At 43.6% G+C, this 22,914-nt stretch overlaps 1 protein-coding gene across 1 annotated transcript; it reads left to right on the top strand.

The window, feature by feature from the left end:
• The first annotated feature begins 980 nt into the window (after positions 1-980).
• On the top strand, positions 981-21,555 carry arfrp1 (ADP-ribosylation factor related protein 1). The gene is made up of 7 exons (XM_086041338.1): positions 981-1,305; positions 8,401-8,488; positions 10,084-10,166; positions 16,681-16,762; positions 18,011-18,081; positions 19,925-20,025; positions 20,109-21,555. The coding sequence occupies exons 1-7, from the start codon at positions 1,213-1,215 to the stop codon at positions 20,194-20,196; spliced, it is 606 nt and encodes a 201-aa protein (XP_085897464.1). The 5' UTR covers positions 981-1,212; the 3' UTR covers positions 20,197-21,555.
• The last annotated feature ends 1,359 nt before the right edge of the window (positions 21,556-22,914 follow it).

Below are 22,914 nucleotides of genomic sequence, written 5' to 3'. Positions count from 1 at the left end.
TGAGGAACCAGACTTCCCTACCCCTGCACTACAGTATGCACTACAGTATAGGGTGCTGGTTTACTTAGAAACGTTAAGTTGAGTCGTGTTAGTCCGTCACTGTTGTTTATGAGCGAATAAATCAATTAATGAGGCATGGACCACATAATAATAATAATAATAACAATAATAATAATAATATAATAATAATAATAATACGGGAAAATTATTATTATTATTATTATTATATAATTTTTACTACTATTATATGTCCACTGATAGTGTAGTGGTACACACGCTTGAGTTGTGTGCGGGCAGCGTGGGATCGATTCCCGCTCAGTGACAGTGTCTGTGTGTGCCCTGCGACTGGCTGGCGACCAGTTCGGGGTGTAGTCTGCCTTCGCCCGTTGACGGCTGGGATAGGCTCCAGCAACTCCCCGCGACCCTGTATAGGATATGCGGTTTGGAAGATGACATGACATACTACTATTATATTATTATAATTATTATTTAACACCCATTAATTATAGCTAGGCGGTTGTCTCTCCCCGTGCCTGCGTGTTTTTTCTCCGGGTACTCTGGTTTCCTCCCACATTCCAAAAAATATGCATGGTAGATTGATTGGACACTCTAAATTGCCCCTAGGTGTGATTGTGAGTGCGGACGTTTGTCTGTCTCTGTGTGCCCTGCGTTTGGCTGGCAACCAATTCAGGGTGTCCCCTGCCTACTGCCCGAGGACAGCTGGGATAGGCTCCAGCACGCCCGTGACCCTTGTGGGGGATAAGCGGTATAGAAAGTGGATGGATAATTATAGCTAGGTGGATTCAAATAACTCATTATTTTGTGTCGTATTTACATGTTGCATTTTTGGCTCTTTTGGTCCTTCATAGTTGAACGTAACAAATTACTCTGTGTGTTGGGAAATGTAGTTTAAATGTGGGTGGACACAAACGGGAAGAAGGTTGACAACAATAACATTGACTTCATTTCCCACAATTCATACCGCTCTACATTCTGTTTGGCGTACGCACACATATCACGGTCCACGTCCGCTTCACTAGTCAATAGACGTCGACACTTTCAGTTGTATTTTATGAATTTGTGATTCTAGCTATTAAACACTATCAAATGTTTTAGTCAACAATGGAACCGCATTGGAATGAATCGAATTTATCAGCGTCTGTAGGCCGAACTTAGACGTCTAACATTGACATTTGGACATTCTTCCTCGCGATGTATACTTTATTATCTGGATTATATAAATACATGTTTCAAAAAGACGAATACTGCATTTTAATCCTTGGATTGGACAACGCTGGAAAAACGGTAGGTTTTGCCTCATCTGTCTGGCATGCTTGTATTGTGAGGTTCCCCATTCGGTTGTTCACATCCCCATGTAATTGAAAAAATTTTTTTTACTTTGATCGTCTTAGTTTACCTTGGTGAAGTAGAGGCCTACAGCCCAATGTTACTTTTTCTTATGGTGAAGATACAAAGGCGAACTTGTTTTGCTTTCTTATCTATGCTTGTCCCTTTCAAACGTTGACAGTCCGAGTCAAGGCAATAAGTGCATGTATTTGATATCGTTTATGTTTGCTAAACACTGGGTACGGTTCTGCCACTACTACTTTCATTTTAATTACCACAGTCAATAGCTAATCGTGGCTAGAAGTTGTTGTAGTTCGAATTTTATCGCAGGTGAGTTGACCTCTTTCACAGAAATTATAGAACCGAATTTCCCCAAAAGAAGTTTCGAACAGACCAGAAGGATCCACAAATTTACTTTGGTTTAAGTTAGTGCATCGGGGTGACGTAGGCTACTCTAAAAAACGAATAGAAATGCGGCAACAACACTTCTGTGTGGTAGTTGACACGCAATTTGTAATGTACATTAGCACCAGTGGCGGTCCTAGCTTGAATGGCGTCCTGTGCAATATTTCACACCCTTTGACCCTTCCTCCACAAACACACAAACCGAAGGAAAATATCTTTTCTTTAAAATATATTGAATTATAAGAATGCAACAAAGAATACAAGTATTTTAGAAAGCACAATTCAAGTAACAGAAATCTTGCATTGCACAAATCGAAAATAATGTAAGGGAACCCGATTGCAATAAGATTTATAAGCTTTGGAGATAGATGGCTGTTTGCAAGTCACGGCATTAGGACAATGGAGGAAGCCTTGATAAATAAAGTGCGTTTACTGTATTAACACTGAAAAATACATCTTTTCTTTTTTTTTTAAATGACCAAAGACTGGGATTTCTTTTGTAACAATTAAAGATACATTTTGTAAATCAGTAGGAAAAGCCTCACTTTTTACTTCCTGGTTGGCTGCTACCTCATCACCTCGAAATATGGGCACGCTGTTGCGCGTCTGATGAAGGGTTTGTCCGAACGCGGCGATTGAACAGATTACATTCGGCGAGCGAGGTACCACCTATGTGCATATCAAGCATGCACTTTGACGCAAATGAGATCAAGGGGAAAAAAATGTTGAGTAGCGTTGCCTGCAAGTTAACTTTTAAAATGGTTTACTGTTTAACTTGTGTGTTTTACACAAGACATGTTTTCGGGCAGCTAATGGGTCCTTTCTTTACGTTGATTTATGTCGGGCATATTGTTGGACAGCTAAGGGGTCCTAACGAGAGATGTTTGGAGTCTGTTAGCCGTTAGCGGTAGCCACGTTGTTCCCTATCACTGTGTCCGGTCACGCTCTTTGAATCGAGTGACTTTTTGGATGAGGCGCCCCGGTGAATTCCCCCCAAATTCACATACCGGCCTAACTGTGCGTCTGTTAGATGCTAGCGGCAGATGCGCGCCGTCTTTGTGGTCGTGTATGGGCCGGGGTTGAGCGAGTTGTTGAGCTCTGTGGAATGGATTGGAGTGCTACTGAAGCCACGCTCTTTGAATCGAGTGACTGTTTGGATGAGGCGCTCCGGTGAATGCCCCCCAAATTCACATACAGTCCTAACATTACCGTAACTTTCTTGTAATTCTACATGTGTGAATGTAAGCTAAATGTTACCATCGTAGTTCGGTGGAAATGATGTGTACTAAGTAGGGATGTCGTGCTACGAGATCTCGCGGGATTAGAACGCCACAAGATTTCTCGTCCCTGCACAGCACAAGATCTATTTTCATTTGATGGTGTTTTGGAGTCCGGGTGAATATAGCAGATGTCCTAAAAGGAGTTGTCACCGAATGGGAACTTCCGAGGCCAAATCACGGAGTCGCTGTTGTGACCGACAACGCTCGCAACATGGATGTGGTGATACGTGAGGCTGGCTTTGAGCCACACATTAAGTGCTTATCGTGCAGGCAATGAACGCAACGCTAGTGCAGCTGGTCCAAAATTGGCCGCGTATCATGTTTGTTTAGACGTGTCAAGCGTATAGTTTCCTTTTTTCACCGATGCTCAACAGCAGCAGCACTTTTGACGTCTAAATAAAGACACCTCAAGCTGCCCGCGCACAAACTAATTATGGACGTAATCGTGCGCTAGAACAACTCTGGACATAATGGCTCGCGATCTTGAGAAGCGGGGTGCCGTATCTGCAGTTCTGAGAAGCCCAGAACTATGACGAGTTGCAGAAATCTTGACACTGACGCAGTGACAATCATTTTGTCGAAGATCGACTGAGAAACAAGTTGAACTCTACAATACAATACAATTTTATTTATATAGCGCATTTCATAACAGCTAGAGCTGTGTAACAAAGCACTTTAAAAACAATACAATACATAAAACAAACAATAAGGCAGTGATACATTTATTAATAAATATATCAATAAATATTAACAAATATATGAAATATAAATAAAAATATAAATAAATTAAGCCAATAAATAAACATAAAATACTATATACAATTGTGTTACTGCCCCACGAGCACAGTTTGATTTTGTCAAAGTATTCAGTAAGAGGAAAGATCTCAGCTTTAGCTGTTATTGCAGCAATATTTGAGAGCATGTAACGAAAGTGACTCCTGTTTGAATTTGCACTTTAGCGCTAGATGATTAATTTTCTTGCAGTCTGTTCGATAAAAAACATTTCGAAAACTGAAATAATTACATTAGGTATTTTTTTTATATTCGAAATTTAGCAAAAATCTCTTCTCGTCTCGTTCTCGCAGACTCAATCTTGTGAGACATCTCGTCACGTGGGATTTTTGTCCACAATTGTGCACAATTTTATTATTTTAATTTATGTGGAGGGCGGCACGGTGGTTGACTGGTTAGCACGTCCGCCTCACAGTTCAGAGGTCGTGGGTTCGATCCCAGCTCCAGCCTCCCTGTGTGGAGTTTGCATGTTCTCCCCGTGCCTGCGTGGGTTTTCTCTGGAAACTCCGGTTTCCTCCCACATTCCAAAAACATGCATGGTAAGTTGATTGGACACTCTAAATTGCCCCTAGGTGTGATCGTGAGTGCGGATGTTTGTTTGTCTCTGTGTGCCCTGCGATTGGCTGGCAACCAATTCAGGGTGTCCCCCGCCTACTGCCCAAAGACAGCTGGGATAGGCGCCAGCATGCCCGCGACCCTTGTGAGGACAAGTGGTCTAGATAATGGATGGATGGATCTATTTGAAGTTCAGAGAGAGCGAGAGACAAGGGCCAGGCCTTTTTATCTCCTAAAGAAAAAGGAAAGGTGGTGAGGTGTCCAATCTTAAGAAGATTCTTTGTAGAATTGCAAAATGCAAAAAGAAGAAATGGGAACAAGAGACCAAATGTTTTGAGAATGCAATTTATTGAAAAGAACAATTTAACTGATATAAACTGTTCATCAGCTGATAAAAAGTTTAAGACCATAGCTCCAAAAAAACCCTAAAACAGAAATTAAAGTCTCCAAAACAGACTTGGTAATGAGTAGCTCCACCATTATTGTTGATCACTTCAAAAATTCGTGTTGGCATGCTTGATGCGAGTGTTTCCAAAAGGCTTGTAGGAATGTTGCTCCAAGTGGTCATAAACCGGACCAGGAAAATGATTATTACCATAGAGAAGCCGATTCATCAATGCAAAGTTAACAGGATACACAAAGTAAGCAATACACAAACATACATTCAACTATGTTTCATTTCAAGGTAATTTTGATTGATCAAGTGTCTGGCTTGCCATATGTCATTTTCTGCCACAGTAAACTCCTGGCTTGTGATTTCCATTTCTGTGATTGCATCCAAGGTCCCATCCCCTACGCGGTTTCCTATTGATGATAGAAACGCATGTTTAATAACGGAATTGTCCTACAAGTTACTGTAAGTGAAACATCTTACTGACACGGGCAAACGCTGGATGAGGGTTGCTTCTTGGTAGCCTGATGGCCTGCATTGGAAACTTCTCCAGTATGTGCAACAGCTGCAAATCAAAAACGTGCAGAAAAATGGCATAGTTTAGTATTAGTGGATATAAGTCAGTGATTTATGCAGACATTTGCATTTTGTGTTCAACAGTTGTTGTTTTTTAAGAAAATATATTTATTCAGGTGCAGTTTTTTATTTAATGTGCAATATTTTCTTTTTTTCACGAGTACTGTACTTGAGTTTATAAAGGTGGAAGCTATGTTGAGGAGGCAGAGCCTTACCTTTGGCATCAGCCTGTTATTGCTATAAGTAACTCAAAAGTGCTACTGATAATGGCTGCAACAGGTGACAAACTAAATCAAACCATAACAAAGTATTTCTGTAACAGGTATTTTACCTTCATGCCTCAGAAACAGCAGCGCAACACATCCAGGATCCAGGAAGAGTTGATTGGGCTCCTTTTCCGCTGACATTTTGACATGCAAAATGAGCAACAGTAAATAATTTAAGTGCCCTACAAGTTATTTTAAAATGAAATTTACTCGGACTGGCGATGCCTGAGTCGCAGGAGACACTGCCCTTCTGTGTAGCGGATGATGACGGCTCATGATTTCGTCACTTGAAACAAAAAAGTTCAGAGTTCACTATTAGATTATATGGGCCTGTAATTTAAGACTTACGTTTGCATTTTATTTTTAACAGTTGTCTTTTTAACATGTATTTGATGTGGGAGTTATTCAAAATGCAATCCTTCATTATTTAGGTACATTTTTACACTGTATATAAACGCAATGTTTTATTTTTAAACTGAATAGTACAGTGTCTTACAAAACAAATCTACTTTCTGTAAATACAGTAAATCCACTATCCTGTTTTATGAATATTTCAGTGATGAGACTTTGAACAGCTAACTATTTTCAGTGCACATGCACTCACACAATTTGCGTTTCCGCAGGAAATTACTACAACAGATAACTAAATGACAATATTCCAAGTATTCCTGAGTATTTCGTGTTTACCTTCGTCAGTAGAGCCACAGAATCGATTGCTCCGGTGTCCAAGAACGCGACCCATGGCATCTAGATGGTCATGCAATTTTCTCACTTGACGGTCATTTCCACTCTGTTGTGATCCGGGAGATTTTTATTCGTCTTGTTTTAACTTTACATCTTCCACGGACTTGTTTTGCCGTGCGAACAGTTTAAACTCACCTTGCTCTGCAGTAATAAGCTGGTGCATACTGGTCGCTCCTTGTCGCCGATTCAAAGTTGGTTTGGATGTCTTTGTCCCTTGAAAATGCTTACAAGAGCCTGCACATATTCGTCCGTCTATATTCATTCACTTTTCCTTTACTTTTAAAATATTGGACGAGCGAGCAAGGCGACGGTTAGCAGTTACCGGAGCTAAAGGCTAATGGCGTCGTGAACAGCACACCCCCAAGTTCGACTGACCAATCGGCGTTCGTCAGCGCAGCCCGCCCCTGGGAAGAGTTCTTGCTGGGCCATAATGGCCCTGGTCGTTTGCAGGGCCGAAGTCTCCCCAGGAATGTCCCTGGGCCAATCCGTTAGCCTGGTAAATTTTTCGGGTGGAAACAAAAGGCGGAACCACTTTACCAGGGTAAAGTTAAAGGTTCCTGCGGTGGAAAAGGGGCTCTTGTAAAATCCAATTGTCGGGGTCCCCTGGCGATTCAATTGTTTTTAAGTGAGGCTGGAGCAGACTTGATGGTTTTCACCCCGACAAACTGGGCAGAAGCATACTGGCAGCAAACATCCAGCACGTTGTTCATCACTCCACATGACTATCTTCAAATCACACACCTGCACACCTGTAACTTCGCCCTCCTCCATTCCATCTCCTAACAGTACTTCCCCCTGGACGTTGCCCCCACTGCCACCCCCCCACCCCGCACGCTGTCACTGCCCCCTCCTGCTACCAGATACCCCATTCAACCCATCATCAGAGCCAGATCATTCCGACCCTACAATAATGAGAGGAAACATTGTGAAATACCAAATCCAAATTTAAACTCCTCCTACTCACCTACAAAGCCCTTCACAACCAGGCCCCCTTCTACCTCTCCGATCTTCTCCGCTCCTTCCCGTACCCTCCGCTCCTCCTTGCCATCCCCCCAACCAAGTACAAAACATGGGGGGACCAAGCTTTCTCTGTTGCCGCCACCACCCTCTGGATTCCCTTCCACAACACATTCGTAACTGCACAGACCTCATATCCTTCAAAACACTCCTCAAGACTCACCTATTCCACCTTGCGTTTTTAACATCACTTAATCGTTGCTATTTTTTTCTTCTTCTGTTGTTTTTAACTGTTTTTGTTTTAACAGCAGGTTTTATTCTACCCACTTATTTTTGCTGTGAAGCGTCTTTAAGTGATATGAAAAGCGCTATACAAATAAAATGTATTATTATTTTTATTATTATTATTATGGCATCTGGCTGAATCAGTCTCATAACCTGAAGGATGTGGTCCACAGTAAGGCATATTCGCTACAGTGACATTGCAAACGAGAATCTGCACTGAAATTGCTTTACCTGGATAAATTAAGATTAAATAGATAAAAGTATCACTGACGTTTTAGATTAAATAAATACTTTTTTTTTTCTGGGAGTACGGACTTGCACTGACAATGATGTAATGTCAGTTCATTTGGACAGGGGGGTAAACGAGAACACCGCAACATACAATTGCCTATTGCCAAGAAATAACAAGAACTCTGTCACTGCTTAGCTTGTCTGTTTAATTACCTGAGACAAACTCCTTGTGTATTTTAACTTCTTGGTTGTTCATGCAATGGCACCTGGCATTCTCTTCAAAATGATTAAATAACTATAGTGAAATACTTTAAACAAAAAAATCGCCTCACAAAGAAAAAGTGTGGCATTTGTATTGAAAGCTTAGTGCAAGCTCTAAATATTATTTTGAATAGTTGACTGAAACTATGTAATTTTATTCACCTCTAAAGCTAACAGTGAAGACTCTTTTGTCAACCTCTCTTTGTTTGGTTTAGCAGCATAACCATTGGACTATGTGACTGTCGTGTCATGCTAATCATGGAATATAAATGTTAACTCCTTCCTATATGTGTGATAACTGTCTTTATAGACCTTTTTGGAACAAACCAAAACAAAGTTCAGCAAGAACTACAAGGGAATGAATTTGTCCAAGATCACAAGTACAGTTGGACTGAACAGTAAGTGAGGTTCGGCGTGTTTGTGTGCATATACAGTGGCTACGGAAAGTATTCAGACCCCTTGGCAGAAAAAAAACAGAAATGTAGAAATGTTTGCATGTTTATTCAAAAAGAAAAACTGAAATATCATATCTTCATAAGTATTCAGATAGATGCACCCTTTTGAGCATTTACAGCCATGCGTCTTCTTGGGAATGATGCAACAAGTTTTTCACACATGGATTTGGGGATCCCCTCCCATTCTTCCTTGAAGATCCTCTCCAGTTCTGTCAAGTTGGATGGTGAACGTTGGTGCGCAGCCATTTTCAGGTATCTCCAGAGATGCTCAATTGGGTTTAGGTCAGGGCTCTGGCTGGGCCAGTTAAGAACAGTCACAGAGTTGTTCTGAAGCCACTCCTTTTTTATTTTAGCTGTGTGCTTGGGGCATTGTCCTGTGGAAAAGTTAACCTTCGGCCCAGTCTGAGATTCTGAGCACTCTGGTTTTCCTCCAGGATATCTCTGTACTTGTCCGTATTCATCTTTCCTTCAATTGCAACCAGACGTCCTGTCCCTGAAGCTGAAAAACAACCCCACAACATGATGCTCCCACCACCATGTTTCACTGTAGGGATTGTATTGGGCAGGTGATGAGCAGTGACTGGTTTTCTCCGCACATACCGCTTAATTAACACCGAAAAGTTCAATCTTGGTCTCATCAGACCAGAGAATCTTATTTCTCATTGTTTTGGAGTCCCTCATGTGTTTTTTTGCGAGCTTTCGTGTGTCTTGCACTGAGGAGAGGCTTCCGTCGGGCCACTCTGCCATGAAGCCCCGACTGGTGAAGGGCTGCAGTGATAGTTGACTTAGTGGAACTTTCTCCCATCTCCCAACTGCATCTCTGGAGCTCAGCCACAGTGATATTTGGGTTCTTCTTTACCTCTCTCGCCAAGGCTCTTCTCCCACGATTGCCCTGTTTGGCTGGAGGCCCAGGACGATGAAGAGGTTTGGTCATCCCAAACTTCTTCCATTTGAGGATTATGCACTGTGCTCTTAGGAACCTTGAGGGCTGCAGAATTTTTTTCTAACCATGACCACATCTGTGCCTTGCCACAATTCTGTCTCTGATCTCCTTGGGCAGTTCCTTCGACCTCATGATTCTCATTTTCTCTGACATGCACTGTGAGCTGTAACGTCTTATATAGACAGGTATGTGCCTTTCCTAATCAAGTCCAATCAGTGTAATTAAACACAGCTGGACTCCAATAAAACAGAACCATCGCAAGGAAGATCAGAAGAAATGGCCAGCATGTGAGTTAAATATGAAGGTCGCTGCAAAGGGTCTGAATACTTATGACCATATGATATTTCAGTTTTTCTTTTTTCTTAAATTTGCTAAGATTTCTACATTTCAGTTTTTTTTCTGTCAAGATGGGGTGCTGAGTATACATTAATGAGAAATGAACTTTTTTGATTTTGGCAAATGGCTGCAATGACACAGAAAGTGAAAAATTTCAAGGGGTCTGAATACTTTCCGAACTCATTGTATACGTGTTTATTATCTAGATATGTATATGTATATTGTCAAGATTACTTGTGCTAATTTGAATCTTTTACAGTTGGAACTATTGATGTGGGCAAGGCTCGTCTAATGTTCTGGGATCTGGGAGGCCAAGAGGAGCTCCAGTCTCTTTGGGATAAAGTAAGTAGCTTCTAGCAATAACAACCACCAGTCGTGCGGTGGTGTCTGTTAAAAGGATTTTTTTTTCAACAGCATCTCTGTAAAGTCCTGCTATTTAAGCTTTTTTTAAACTTCAAGTTGAAACTTATCTGTGTTCTCAGTGGCAGATGTAAAATGAGCTGCAGTTAAAACAGTTGACTAGGGCTGCTGCTAGTGGTGGGCGATATATATCGTTATCGATATCATCGTCAATCTTGCTTTCACGATATGTAATTTTACATTGAGTATTACGACTGCCTCGAAAAGCGAGTCAGCCGATGGCCGCAAATTACGATAAGATAAGATATGCCTTTATTGATCCCACAGTGGGAAAATGTTCATTGTTACAGCAGCAAAGATATAGGTCACACAGGGACGGCGGCATAATGTGGCCATTAATGTATAACATTGACGGCAAACATTTAGGATCAAACCTATGTAAATATACGCAGCAACATGTGTATGTACACATGTATATACACACCAACCTACATCTACATAAAAAGTATGAGGAACACTCATTTCGGCCTGTACATAGTACAGAGGAAAAAATACTCTAAGTAAGTGACAGTGCTGCAGTGCTATAGTGAAATGTAAGGGACAGCATTGGATAAAACTAAAACTAGACTAACAGTAGTGGGGAATGCTGAGTATTGCACGGTATTACAGTAGTGGGGAATATTGGGTATTGCACGATATGAGCTCAGGTGCAGGACTGCACAATTGCACTAATGTCCGCCAGTTTGTAGAGACTACACAATGTTCTTGTTAAAGAGTCTGACAGCAGCAGGCAAGAAGGAGCGGCGGAATCTCTCCTTTGCACAGCGAGGGTGTAACAGTCTGTCACTGAAGGAGCTGTGGAGTGCTGTTAGGGTGCCCTGGAGGGGGTGGTCCGGGTTGTCCAGCATTGATGACAGCTTGGCCAACATCCTCCTGTGCCCCACCGAGTCCAGGGAGCAGCCCAGGACAGAGCCGGCCCTCCTGACCAGTTTGTCCAGCCGCTTCTTATCCCGGGCCGAGACGCCGCCTGCCCAGGTGACCACTCCCTGGAAGATGACTGATGCAACCACCGAGTCATAAAAGTTCCTGAGGAGTGTCCCCTGAACCCCAAAAGACCTCAGTCTCCTGAGTAGGAAGAGTCTGCTCTGACTCTTCCTATAGAGGGCGTCTGTGTTGTCGCACCAGTCCAGTTTATTGTTCAGATGAACACCCAGGTACTTGTAAGTTGAGACTCTCTCAACATCTGTTCCCCGGATATTCACTGGTGCAGGTGAAGAGTGCTGGCGCCTCATTTCTTTGGATTTCCCCGCATTGATCAGGAGGCGGTTCTGCTGGCACCAGTCCACAAAACCCTGAGTAAGTTCTCTGCACTCCCGATCATCTCCGCCTGTGATGAGGCCAATCGCAGAGTCGTCAGAGAACTTCTGCAGGTGACAGGTAGGGGTGTTGTAGTTGAAGTCCGAGGTGTAGAGGGTGAACAGGAAGGGAGCCAAGACAGTTCCCTGTGGGGCCCCCGTGCTACAGAGGAGCACGTCAGACACACAGTCCTGTGTCCTCACATACTGTGGCCGGTTTGTGAGGTAGTCCTGGATCCATGTGGTGAGGTGGTGGGCCACCCCCGCCCGCTCCAGCTTGTCTCCCAGTAGGGTGGGCTGGATGGTGTTGAAAGCACTGGAGAAATCAAAGAACGTGATCCTCACAGTGCTCCCCGCCTTCTCAGGTGGGAGAGTGAAGTGTGGAGGAGGTAGATGATGGCATCATCCACACTGATGCCAGGCTGATATGCGAACTGGAGTGGGTCCATTGAGGAGCTCACCAGGGGGCGCAGGTGGACAAGGACCAGTCTCTCCAGGGTCTTCATCAGGTGAGACGTCAGCGCCACTGGTCTGAAGCTGTTGAGCTCCTTCGGGTGGGGGGTCTTTGGCACCGGGACCAGGCAGGATGTTTTCCATAGCTGGGGGACCCTGCCCAGCTTCAGGCTAAGGTTGAACATGTGCTGGACAATTCCACACAGCTGGTCTGCGCAGGATTTGAGGAGCTGGGGGCTGATGCCATCTGGACCCGCTGCCTTCATCTTCTTCATCTTCTTCAGCTGGTTCCTCACCTGAGATGTTGTGAAGGCCAAGGCTGGGCAGGAGGGAGTGGTGACTATCTGGTGTAGCTGGGAGCTGGAGACTGTGGAGAAAAGGGGGGAGGGGGTGACACACCCAGCAGGAGGAGTAGGTGGAGGCTGCAGCAGGAGAGACTGAGTGGAGGCAGGCATCTGATCGAACCTATTGAAAAAGAGATTCAGTTCAGATTCAGAGATCCACTGCAGGTCCCCCCCAGTCCGGGTCTTGGGTTGTTCGTGGCCTGAGATGGTCTTCAGGCCCCTCCAGACTCCCCTGGCGTTATTCTGCAGCAGCTGCTCCTCCATCCTCTTCCTGTAGGACCCTTTCCCCTCTCTGATCCTCCTCCTCAGCTGGCGCTGCACAGTCCTCCGCTCCTCTATGTTGCCTGACGCAAAAGCCCTCCTCTTCTCCTTCAGGAGAGCTTTTATGTCTGGTGTGATCCAGGGTTTGTTGTTGGAGAAACACCTTACTGTCCTGGTGGGTATGGTGTTCTCCATGCAGAAATTTATATAGTCTGTAACAGTGTCCGTTAGACTACTAATGTCTTCCCCGTGAGCATCGCTGAATACTTCCCACACAGTTGTGCTGAAGCAGTCCTTTAAGGCCTCCTCGGCCTCTCCAGACCATCTCTGAACCGTGCGGGTCACAGCTGGCTGCCTGCGGACCAGAGGTTTGTACACAGACTGGAGAGCCACCAGGTTGTGATCAGCTTTGCCCAGCGGGGGCAGGGGCAGTGATGTGTATGCCTCCTTGGTGTTGGCATAGAAAAGGTCCAGTGTTTTATTGTCTCTGGTGTGGCAGGTGACATACTGTGTGAATGAAGGCAGAGAGGAGGAAGGGGAGGCATGATTGAAGTCACCAGAGTACCAGGGCATTTGGGTGCTGTGTTTGTAGCCTGCTCACTGCTGCAGTCAAGACATCACAGGCTGTGTCGCCGCTGGCAGCTGGTGGGACGTAGACGGTCACCGCGATCACATGACTAAACTCTCGCGGGATGTAGAATGGCCTCATGCCAACAGCTAGCAGCTCAATATCCCTGCTGCAAAACTGCTCCTTAATCGTGATGTGCCCAGGATTACACCATCTATCGTTCACAAACACAGCCAGCCCTCCTCCTTTCCTCTTTCCACTCTCCAGCGTCCTGTCCGCGCGTATGATTTAGAAGCCGTCCAATTCAACGACCGCGTTCGGCGTTAGCGCTGTTAGCCACGACTCCGTGAATAGCATCAGGCTAGCCTCCCGGAAGTCCCTCTCGTGCCGGGTAAGCGCCGCTAGCTCGTCCATCTTGTTGGGGAGCGATCTAATATTCCCCATGATAACAGACGGGAGGACGGGATGGTATCGTCTCCTCCTTTCCCGGCGCTTAACCCCCGCACGAGATCCCCGTCTCTTCCTCCTCAGCTCACGGGGGATATCGGGTCTCGCCCCGGGAGCCGGCGCATGGTTAGCACGGAGTGCTAACAGCTGACTCCGGCTTTAAACAATGGGGGCTCGGCTCCGAGCCAAGTCGCCGGACACGATCGCGCAAAAAATAGCAATCAGCAGCAGCAAGAATACCGCAGTTTGGGTGTCCATTGCTACGCAAGTTACGACTATCAACTATATGAAAAAGGTATGAGGTAGAGTAATATTAAAGAACAAAAACACACGAAAAGGCTCACCGATGAGCCGGAGCTACTGTAGCGGGCTGCCACTCGCGCGGCGCCGGAAACGGAAGAGGAAATGCTGGAAATTAGTGTGCATTGACGACATAGGAGGATGAAGTGATACTCATTTGCTGAATCAGCGGGCAGGACCCGGTCACGTAACTCTGTCCGCACTGCAGCCGAGCTGTTTCAAATACGGAGGAGTGTCGGGCGGGGATTCATAGCGAGTTGCGAGTCCACGTCGTCTGTAGTCTGTAAATGGTTTGGGGTTGACAACTGACAAGACTGACGGAGGTGGGAAGAACATTGTTAGATGTGCCAAAACGGTCACCGTGAAGAGCAATTCTGTTGCACCACGAGCCATATGGATTACTAGGAAAACTTGGCGACCGCGCAAGCACGTTAAACAAAAGCTTAAACACACACACTCAGAAAACAGTCGCCGAGTTGAACCGACAAATATAAACGCGCTCACGCACACACACACACTCAGTACTTTAGCGAGCAAGTCAAACGTGACAGCCTGGATGATGGGTTAACATTCAATTTACACGCTTTTAGTCCGCATCATTTACTAGGCTGTATTCCTGAGGCATCTTGCACAAACCATGATGACTTATTAGTGTGACGCCAGGATACACCCAAACATGACTAAAAGTCTACATATCACAGTGATGAATGAGTAGGAAAATGCACTTTTCGGTAAATTGCAGTTTTGTTATTCAACTTTATTCTGAATACGGTGGCCAATGTATGAGAATGGGTGTTGTCATGATGCCTTTTTTTTTTTTCTCTCGCTGGGTGACACTTCACATATCAAATACATCCATCCATCCATTATCTGTACCGCTTCTCCTCACAAGGGTCGCGGGGCGTGCTGGAGCCTATCCCAGCTGTCTTTGGGCAGTAGGCGGGGGACACCCTGAACTGGTTGCCAGCCAATCGCAGCGCACACAGAGACAAACATCCGCACTCACAATCACACCTAGGGGCAATTTAGAGTATCCAATCAACTTACCATGCATGTTTTTGGAATGTGGGAGGAAACCGGAGTGCCCGGAGAAAACCCACGCAGGCACGGGGAGAACATGCAAACTCCACACAGGGAGGCCGGAGCCGGGATCGAACCCACGACCTCTGAACTGTGAGGCGGACGTGCTAACCAGTCGACCACCGTGCCGCCCATATCAAATACATTTATTTCCCATTGTGATTGCTGTAGTTAACACCTTTTTCTTATTCTGATTGCTCTAATTGGCAGTGGTACACCAGTATTTACTGCAGCTCAAAATGTCATTAGGGAATAACAGCAGAGACATTTAAATGACATAAATATTTCCAAAAATCAGTCCCAAGACTTGTCATCCATTTTGATGCTTGTGCTTGAGCTGTTGGGGGTGTAAAAAACAATGGTCAGTGTCACACCCTGAAGTGAACACTGATTGGCAGTCATTGTGTTTGGCAGAAACTGATAGGCTCCTATCGTAGGTAGGAGGGCAAGTTCAGGATCAGAGAGAAGATGTGAAAATGGTGAAGCATTTGAGAGTTGTTGGTCCAATAAATGGTCAATTTAAAAAATGCCCTGACGGCACTATTGATAAAGGAAGAGTGATATGCTTTCTTTGTAAGAAGGACAGTTCAAGCCTACCACATGCAAAGTAACCAGCCACAACTAAAGCCACAGCTAATGATAGCAACGAAGACGCTAATATAGTGCAAAACCAAATTAAACTCAAGAACAGTCCGCGTATGCGCAAGTCGGCGACCGACGGGCTGACGAATGTTCTTGCCAAGTGAATAGCGATAAACTGCAGGCCGATCAACATAGTTGAAGACAAGGGATTCATTGAGATGTTTCAATTAGCGTCCAATGACCCATCATACAAATCACCATGCAGGACTGCAGTGATAACTAAAATCAGCAAGATGTATGACCGTGAAAAGAAAAGCAAACTTGACGTTTCGATGTGGGATTCGGACAAATTTGCTATAACCGCAGATCAATGGACCTCAACTCGCAACCACAGTTATTTGGGAGTGACTGGACACTTTATTGATGGTGAGTGGAACTTCAACTCATTTTGCACTGATTATCGTAAAAACAGAAACCAGGGACTTGGCTGATAAATGCGAAAAACAGTTAAAGGTAGCAAATGATTGGGTAATTGAAAAAAAGATATACACCATAAATACAGATACATGCTTACAGACAACGGGGGCCCTTTGGGACATTTCTCAGCAATTTTTAAATGAGATTAAAAACATAGATTAATTAGATCAATTAATTGCAGATTATAATTAATCTCTTATTTTTTTAATCTCTTGACAGCCCTACTTATAAATACAGAAAACAAAAAAAACACACATTTCCACTTGAACGACCAACCAGTTTCATTTTTAGATAATCAACACTTTATACTTACATTTAATCTGTGCATACCAATACAATACAAATGTATTTATATGGCGCATTTCACAACAGCTGCAGCTGTAACAAAGCACTTTACATCTAACATAAAACCACAATAATACAACAACAAAGACAGTGAAAGCAGAATCAACTAGTTTACAATCTTACAAACATGACATCAGTAATGGAAATTAATCCAGGCAATGAAAACTCCTCTGGGCAGCATATTATTTCTTAACACAGGCATTGAAACAGGAGATCAGAACATTCAGAAAGAGTGAGAGATTCCCATGTATTTAACAGTGTTTTTTTTTTTTTTTTACATTTAGTACTACGCGGAGTCGCATGGAGTTATCTATGTGATAGACTCAACTGATGAAGAACGACTTTCGGAATCAAAGGAAGCCTTTGGTAAGTCACTCTACACATAGACTGAGTTTTCAGCCTGCTTCTATATGCGTATGATGTTCATTTTAACCATGGTTGAAACAGTGTGGTTAAATTAAGTCTTGTTTTAGCCATTCTCAAGTGGTATGAACATCAAGTAAAGTCTTCTACTGAATCATCCTGTCCAGCTCCAAAATCTTGACTTCATTATAGAATTGGAATTTCGTAAAGTAAACTAAAAATATTTTTATTTTCACAAGTCTTGGGACTTATTGCGCTCTTGTATTTCCTGCCATATAAAGTGTAAATGTGTGTTGGTATGACAAAAGAGTTCCTTGAGTGAAGAGTTCAAACAAAAGAGCAGACCTTTACATTTTTTGTGAATTGAGTACAAATATATATTTTTTAATTTCCAATTCTAGGTTAATGCTAATGAAGTTCACATAGGGTATTAAAAGTAAATATCTATTAAGCAATTAGAGAAAGTCAACCCAAAAATTTTCTTTACAAGAATATGTTCTATGCAGGCGTTCTTATTAATATTGCATTTGTGGAGTTTGAGTTAAGCAGTAAAATCCACCTGGTTTTGCCCATCTCAGTGGGCGGCCATTTTGACACATGCTGTTGACTGAAAATGACATCACAGTTGCGACCAATCATGGCTCAGCTTCAGAAAACACATGAGCCGTGATTGGTCGTTACCTGAGCCCTGGGCAACTGTGATCTATCTCATTTTGTGACAAAATGGATGCCCCCTGAGATGGTGGATTTTGCTGCTTATGAGTTAAGCAACAAAACAAACGCAATATTAATCAGAATGCCATGTTTAAACTAGTGAAGGCACATAGAACATATTATTGCAAATAATTTTGGGGGGTTGACTTCCCCCAAAAGACTCTTTTTTTGAGGGTGAAAAAAAATCTTTATTTTTCCAGGGGAAAAAAATCTTAAGGCATCTACACACCAATCCCACATCGGCCGTGGTGGCCGACTGTCACGTCGGCCAAGAAGTCGGCACGTCGGACTGGAAAATGATGGAAGAAAACACTGAACTATTTAAGCAAGGGTTTCCTTGTAATATTTGTTTGATTTTGTAGTATTCACTTTGATGGTAGCAAATGTAATTAAATGTATTGATTATTGTTTCTATATTGTTAAGATGTGCAAAATGCATTGAGCATATCAAATGATTTGAATTCTGATTTTAAAAATGTGTATAATTGAATGTGACTGTCTGCCAATTGTAATTAGTTGTTTCTCACCTCATTCCAGAGAAGATGATCAGCAGTGATGTGTTAGAAGGTGTACCGCTCCTCGTCCTAGCCAACAAACAGGACGTGCTGGTACTGTATTGTTCTGTTCAGTCAAATGCATTCATCCATCCATTCATCCATCTTACTTGAGTCTGGTCACGGGGTGTAGTAGCTTTAACAGGGAATCCTAGATTTCCTCTCCGAAGCCACTTCATCCGACTCTTACGGGGGTATCCAGAGGTTTTCCCAGGCCAGCAGGGAGACTTAGGCTCTCCAGCATGCCCTGGGTCATCTCCTGGGCATCCTCCCACTATACAGTGTTGATGGTGCACTGCTTCCCCATCATGAGATGTCGGATGGTGGACCAGAATTTCCTCAAAGCCATCCAGAAGTCGTTTTCCATAGCCTTGCCGAACTCCTCCCATGACCGCATTTTTTCTTCAGCGAACACCAAAGCTACATTCCGTTTGACCAGCCAGTACCCATCAGCTGCTTCAGGAGTTCCACTGGCCCAAAAGGCCCAATAGGACTCCTCCTTTAGCTTACACCATCCCCCACCTAACCGGTGTCCACCAATGGGTTTGGGGGTTGAAGCCGATAGGCACCGCCGCACCAACCCCGCCGCACCAACCAATCCCTCTTTTCACCCGAGTGTCTAAGACATGCGGCCACAAGTCTGTTGACGCAACCGCAAACTTGACCATCGAACTGCGGCCTAGGGTGTCCTGGTGCACGTAATTACACCTAAGTGCACATATGGACACCCTTACACTTGAACATTGTGTTAGTTATGAACAGCACATGACAAGCCAAAAAAATCCAATAACAAAACACCAGGTGGGTTCTGATTGGGGGGCCCGTTCCTCCCAATCATGCCTTTCCAGATGTCACTTTCATTGCCCACGTGAGCATTGAAGTCCCCCAGCAGAATGATGGAGTCCCCAGGAGGCGCACTTTCCAGTACACCAAAAGGGTGGGTACTCTTAACTGCTGTTTTGTGTATAGGCGCAAACAATAGTCAGGTCCCCCCACCCAAGGGCACTCTCGTCCACTGGGGTAAACCCCAATTTACAGGTGCAGTGCCAGGCACCAATAAGTATACCCACATACAGTAAGTATACCCACACCTGCTTGGCATCTCTCACCGTGGGCAACTCCAGAGTGGAAAAGAGTCCGATCCCTCTCAAGAGAACTGGTACCTGAACCCAAGTTGTGTGTGGAGGTGAGCCTGACTATATCTTGTTGGAATGCCTCAACCTCACACATTGGCTTGGGCTCCTTCCCTGCCAGAGAGGTGACATTCCACATCCCTAGAGCCAACTTTAGTAGCCTGGGATCGGACTGCGATGGTCCCTGCCTCTGGGATCGGACTGCGATGGTCCCTGCCTCTGGCCAGTTGCCCAATTCACACCTCTTTGGTCCCTACCACAGGTGGTGAGTCCATGGGAAGGCAGACCGACATTGTCCTTTCGGACGTTGCCCGGCCGGTCCCCATTGACGCTCGCTATTGAGCCTTACCACAGACCTTGCTCCAGAGGGGAGCCCCAGTGACCTGTGTCCGGGCAAGGTATAACATTGTCCACATATTGTACTCGTGATAAGGGGTCTTTTGAGCCATGCTTTGTCTGTTCCCTCACCAAGGACCTGTTTGCCATGCGTGACCCTGCCATGGGCATAAAGCAACTTAGCTCCTAGGGTCATTGGGACACACAAACACCCTCAACCATGATAAGGTGATGGCTCAAGGAGCGGCAGTTAAATGCAGATAAACGTTTTCATTTTTCATACATACACCAAATCAACAAAACATAGTTCAGTTGCATGGTCAAGTGGATGGATGTTGGCTGAAAACTTCCCTAATTCAGTAAACACTTGTCATTTTGTAACAGATGTGTTGCAGTCTTATCATGTCTTGTGTCTGCTCCTTCATCAGAACTGTTTGTCCGTGCCAGATATTAAAACAGCCTTCAGTGACTGCGCACCCAAGATTGGCAAGCGAGATTGTTTAGTGCAGCCATGCACTGCCCTCACAGGGTGAGTAGGCAACTTCAGTATTGCCACATTATTTTCTTCAAAAATTATCTTGGAGCTCAATTCTATGTGCATTTCTGATGCAGGGATGGAGTAAATGAAGGCATCGAATGGATGGTAAAGTGTGTGATCAGGAACATTCACAGGCCACCCAGGCAGAAGGACATCACATAGAAGGGCATCACATCCCTTTACTCTGATTTTGGACTTTCTCATCAAGAACATTCCTTGTAAGCTTTGGAGCAGTGGTTTAGAAATTAACTCATTAAATCCCAAAGACATATTTATGTCTTTTCACAGTCCAGCCACAGTCCAGGAACTTACTTTATTTTTTTCTATTTTTTTCAAACCTTAAGGTAAACGAGGGTCTGAAAATGCCTGGTACTGAATGAGTTAAGGACAGAGTGTCTCTGACAGATACAAGGATACTAAACTGATATATCATCGCTGTTCTGTGAAAAACACTTGTGTCCAATTTTGAAAATGTTTTTAATTTTCATGTTAAGGCAATGTCTGTTAATGCGGAAACACTATTCATGTAAAAATAAGAAAATTGAAAAAAAAATGGACAGAAGTGATTTTCACAGGACATCGACGACGATATGGGCATTATCTTTCCCCATATCTATTAAGATTGTCAACTTTAGATGGCTTTTGTAAGATTAAACATTCCTACGTGCCCATTGCCTCATCAGAATTAACCACTGTCTCATCAGATTGAACTGTCGGGACAGAAACCTCCCAAATCCAAATTTGGACAAATTCAACATTTGTTCAGAAATCTCTAATATTGGGCAGGCCCCCCGTGGCTCTTTTGTTATTGACCTATCTGAAGTGTTGGAAATGGCTTGCTCTCTTTGACCATGCAATTAATGGCTCAACAAACATGCCGTTTTTTTTTGTTTCCTGAAAAGTGATGATTTTGGAGATGCGAAGGTACCGTCCGACATGAGAGACATGTAATATGTTTTGCTACAGATCCAAGGCATCTTCATTGAACTATGATTTAAACAAAAAAAGATGGTAATTCAAATTGTTTTTCACTTCAGTAATGACACCTGCAGCATTTTAACCATGACATTCATAATTATATAAATATTTTCAAATGTAAAGGTCTGTCACATTTTTTTCTACTGCACTCTGTTAGAAGGAAAACACAAATCCACTGACCACACATTTGATTACATCTTGAATACTTATTTCGTTGCTTCCCCTTCAGATTGAGTTGGACTTTGTTTTGGGGGTTGGGATTCACTATAGCATTGACATGAATAAAGCACACAAAAACTCATAACAGATTGTCTGGTGAAATGAAAATTGAAAACTACAGTACGTTGAAATCTACTGTCATGTTAGATGTTTGTTAGCTCTTTTTTATGTAACTGAAGCTTGTCAATTCATAGTTGAAATTGTAACTTGCTGAGAAATTGTTCTCAGAATGTATATATTAGAACTTACTACTTGTAACCAAAGGAATCCCACCACAGTACATAGTAGAAGCATTTGAGAAATAAAATGCCTTCATTGACATAATTTTTGACGAATGTTTAAGGTAAAAATTATTTGCCCCTTCGGAGCTGTTGAACGAACCACTGATGAATTCATAAAAAAACAGGCTAAATAGTAAATAAATTATATATCTCTGAGTGTGGAGTGCACCGAAAACAGAAATGTTTGACGTAGGGACTGGCAGGGCGACGACCCAGAAGAGAAGGCAGTGGCAGTTGGGACAAGTGTGTGTGAGCAGCAGGTGCACTCGGTTACAAGCGTGAGGCCCTTAGAAAACTGCTTGTTACTGAAATGGGATGGAATGAAACCCCAGTTGAATAAGCAAGCAATACGACATCCCTTTCATTTATGTTTCCCCGCTGTGGTTGAGGTCAATGGACCGAAAGGTGCCTTAAGATTACAGTTCAGAGCTGAGGACAGTGACGATACATGTAAAAGGTAACAAGTGTGCAAAGCTCGCACGTAGGCCTATATATTATTTCAATGTCTAGTAAAGGTCCTTGTCGGATATCTCAAGCTCACATTGACACAGAAAAAAAATCTGTTTAAAGTGGGAATCAACCCAAACATGTTTCTTTTTTTTTTCTTTTTCAAGAAAATGTTCCTAGCAGTCCCACTAGTTGAAAGCTGGCATTCTGATTATTAGTATTGCGTTTGTGGAATATGAGTTAAGCAGCAAAATCCACCCCTTTTTAGCCATCTCACGAGTGGCCATTTTGTCACTTATGTCGACTGAAAATGACATCACAACTGCTCAGGTAACGCCCAATCATGGCTAGGCTTCAGAAATAGGTCAGCCGTGATTGGTCGTTACCTGAGCACTGAGCAGTTTGAGATGTAATTTTCAGTCGACAGAATTGACAAAATGGCCGCCCCCAGAGGGGCTAAAAAATTACTTTTTTTTTTTTAATTAATATATTTTTGAGACTAATGTTTTGTTATTTACATTCTTGCATTGAAAACATAGTAAGACATATTTTCTTAAAGCTGGATTTTCTACAAAAGAAAGAGGTATTACCTAGAACAGGGGTCTTCTATCCTCTTTCTCAAGGGCCGGTGTCCTGCCTGTTTTCCATCTCTCCCTGCTGCAACACACCTGATTCAAATGATGAGAATCAGCAAAGTGTGCAGAAGCTGGATAACGATCCTGATCAGTTGATTCAGGTGTGTGTTGCTGCAGGGAGAGATGGAAAACAGGCAGGATGCTGGCCCTCGAGGAACAGGATTGAAGCCCCCTGATTTAGAACATTGTCATATTTAAGCAGACAATGTCCAACTCCGGTCCTCAAGGACCGCTTTCCTGCCTTTTTCCCAGCTCTCCTTGCTGCATCACACCTGATTGAAATGATCAGCTCATCAGCAAGCTCCGAAGAAGCTTGATAA

The sequence above is a fragment of the Filicampus tigris genome, chromosome 9 (assembly GCF_054856515.1).
Source record: "Filicampus tigris isolate MCC_2025a chromosome 9, RoL_Ftig_1.0, whole genome shotgun sequence".
Taxonomy (NCBI): Eukaryota; Metazoa; Chordata; class Actinopteri; order Syngnathiformes; family Syngnathidae; genus Filicampus; species Filicampus tigris.
Note: the sequence above shows the minus strand (reverse complement) of the source record. Positions and strands in the feature narration are given on the sequence as shown.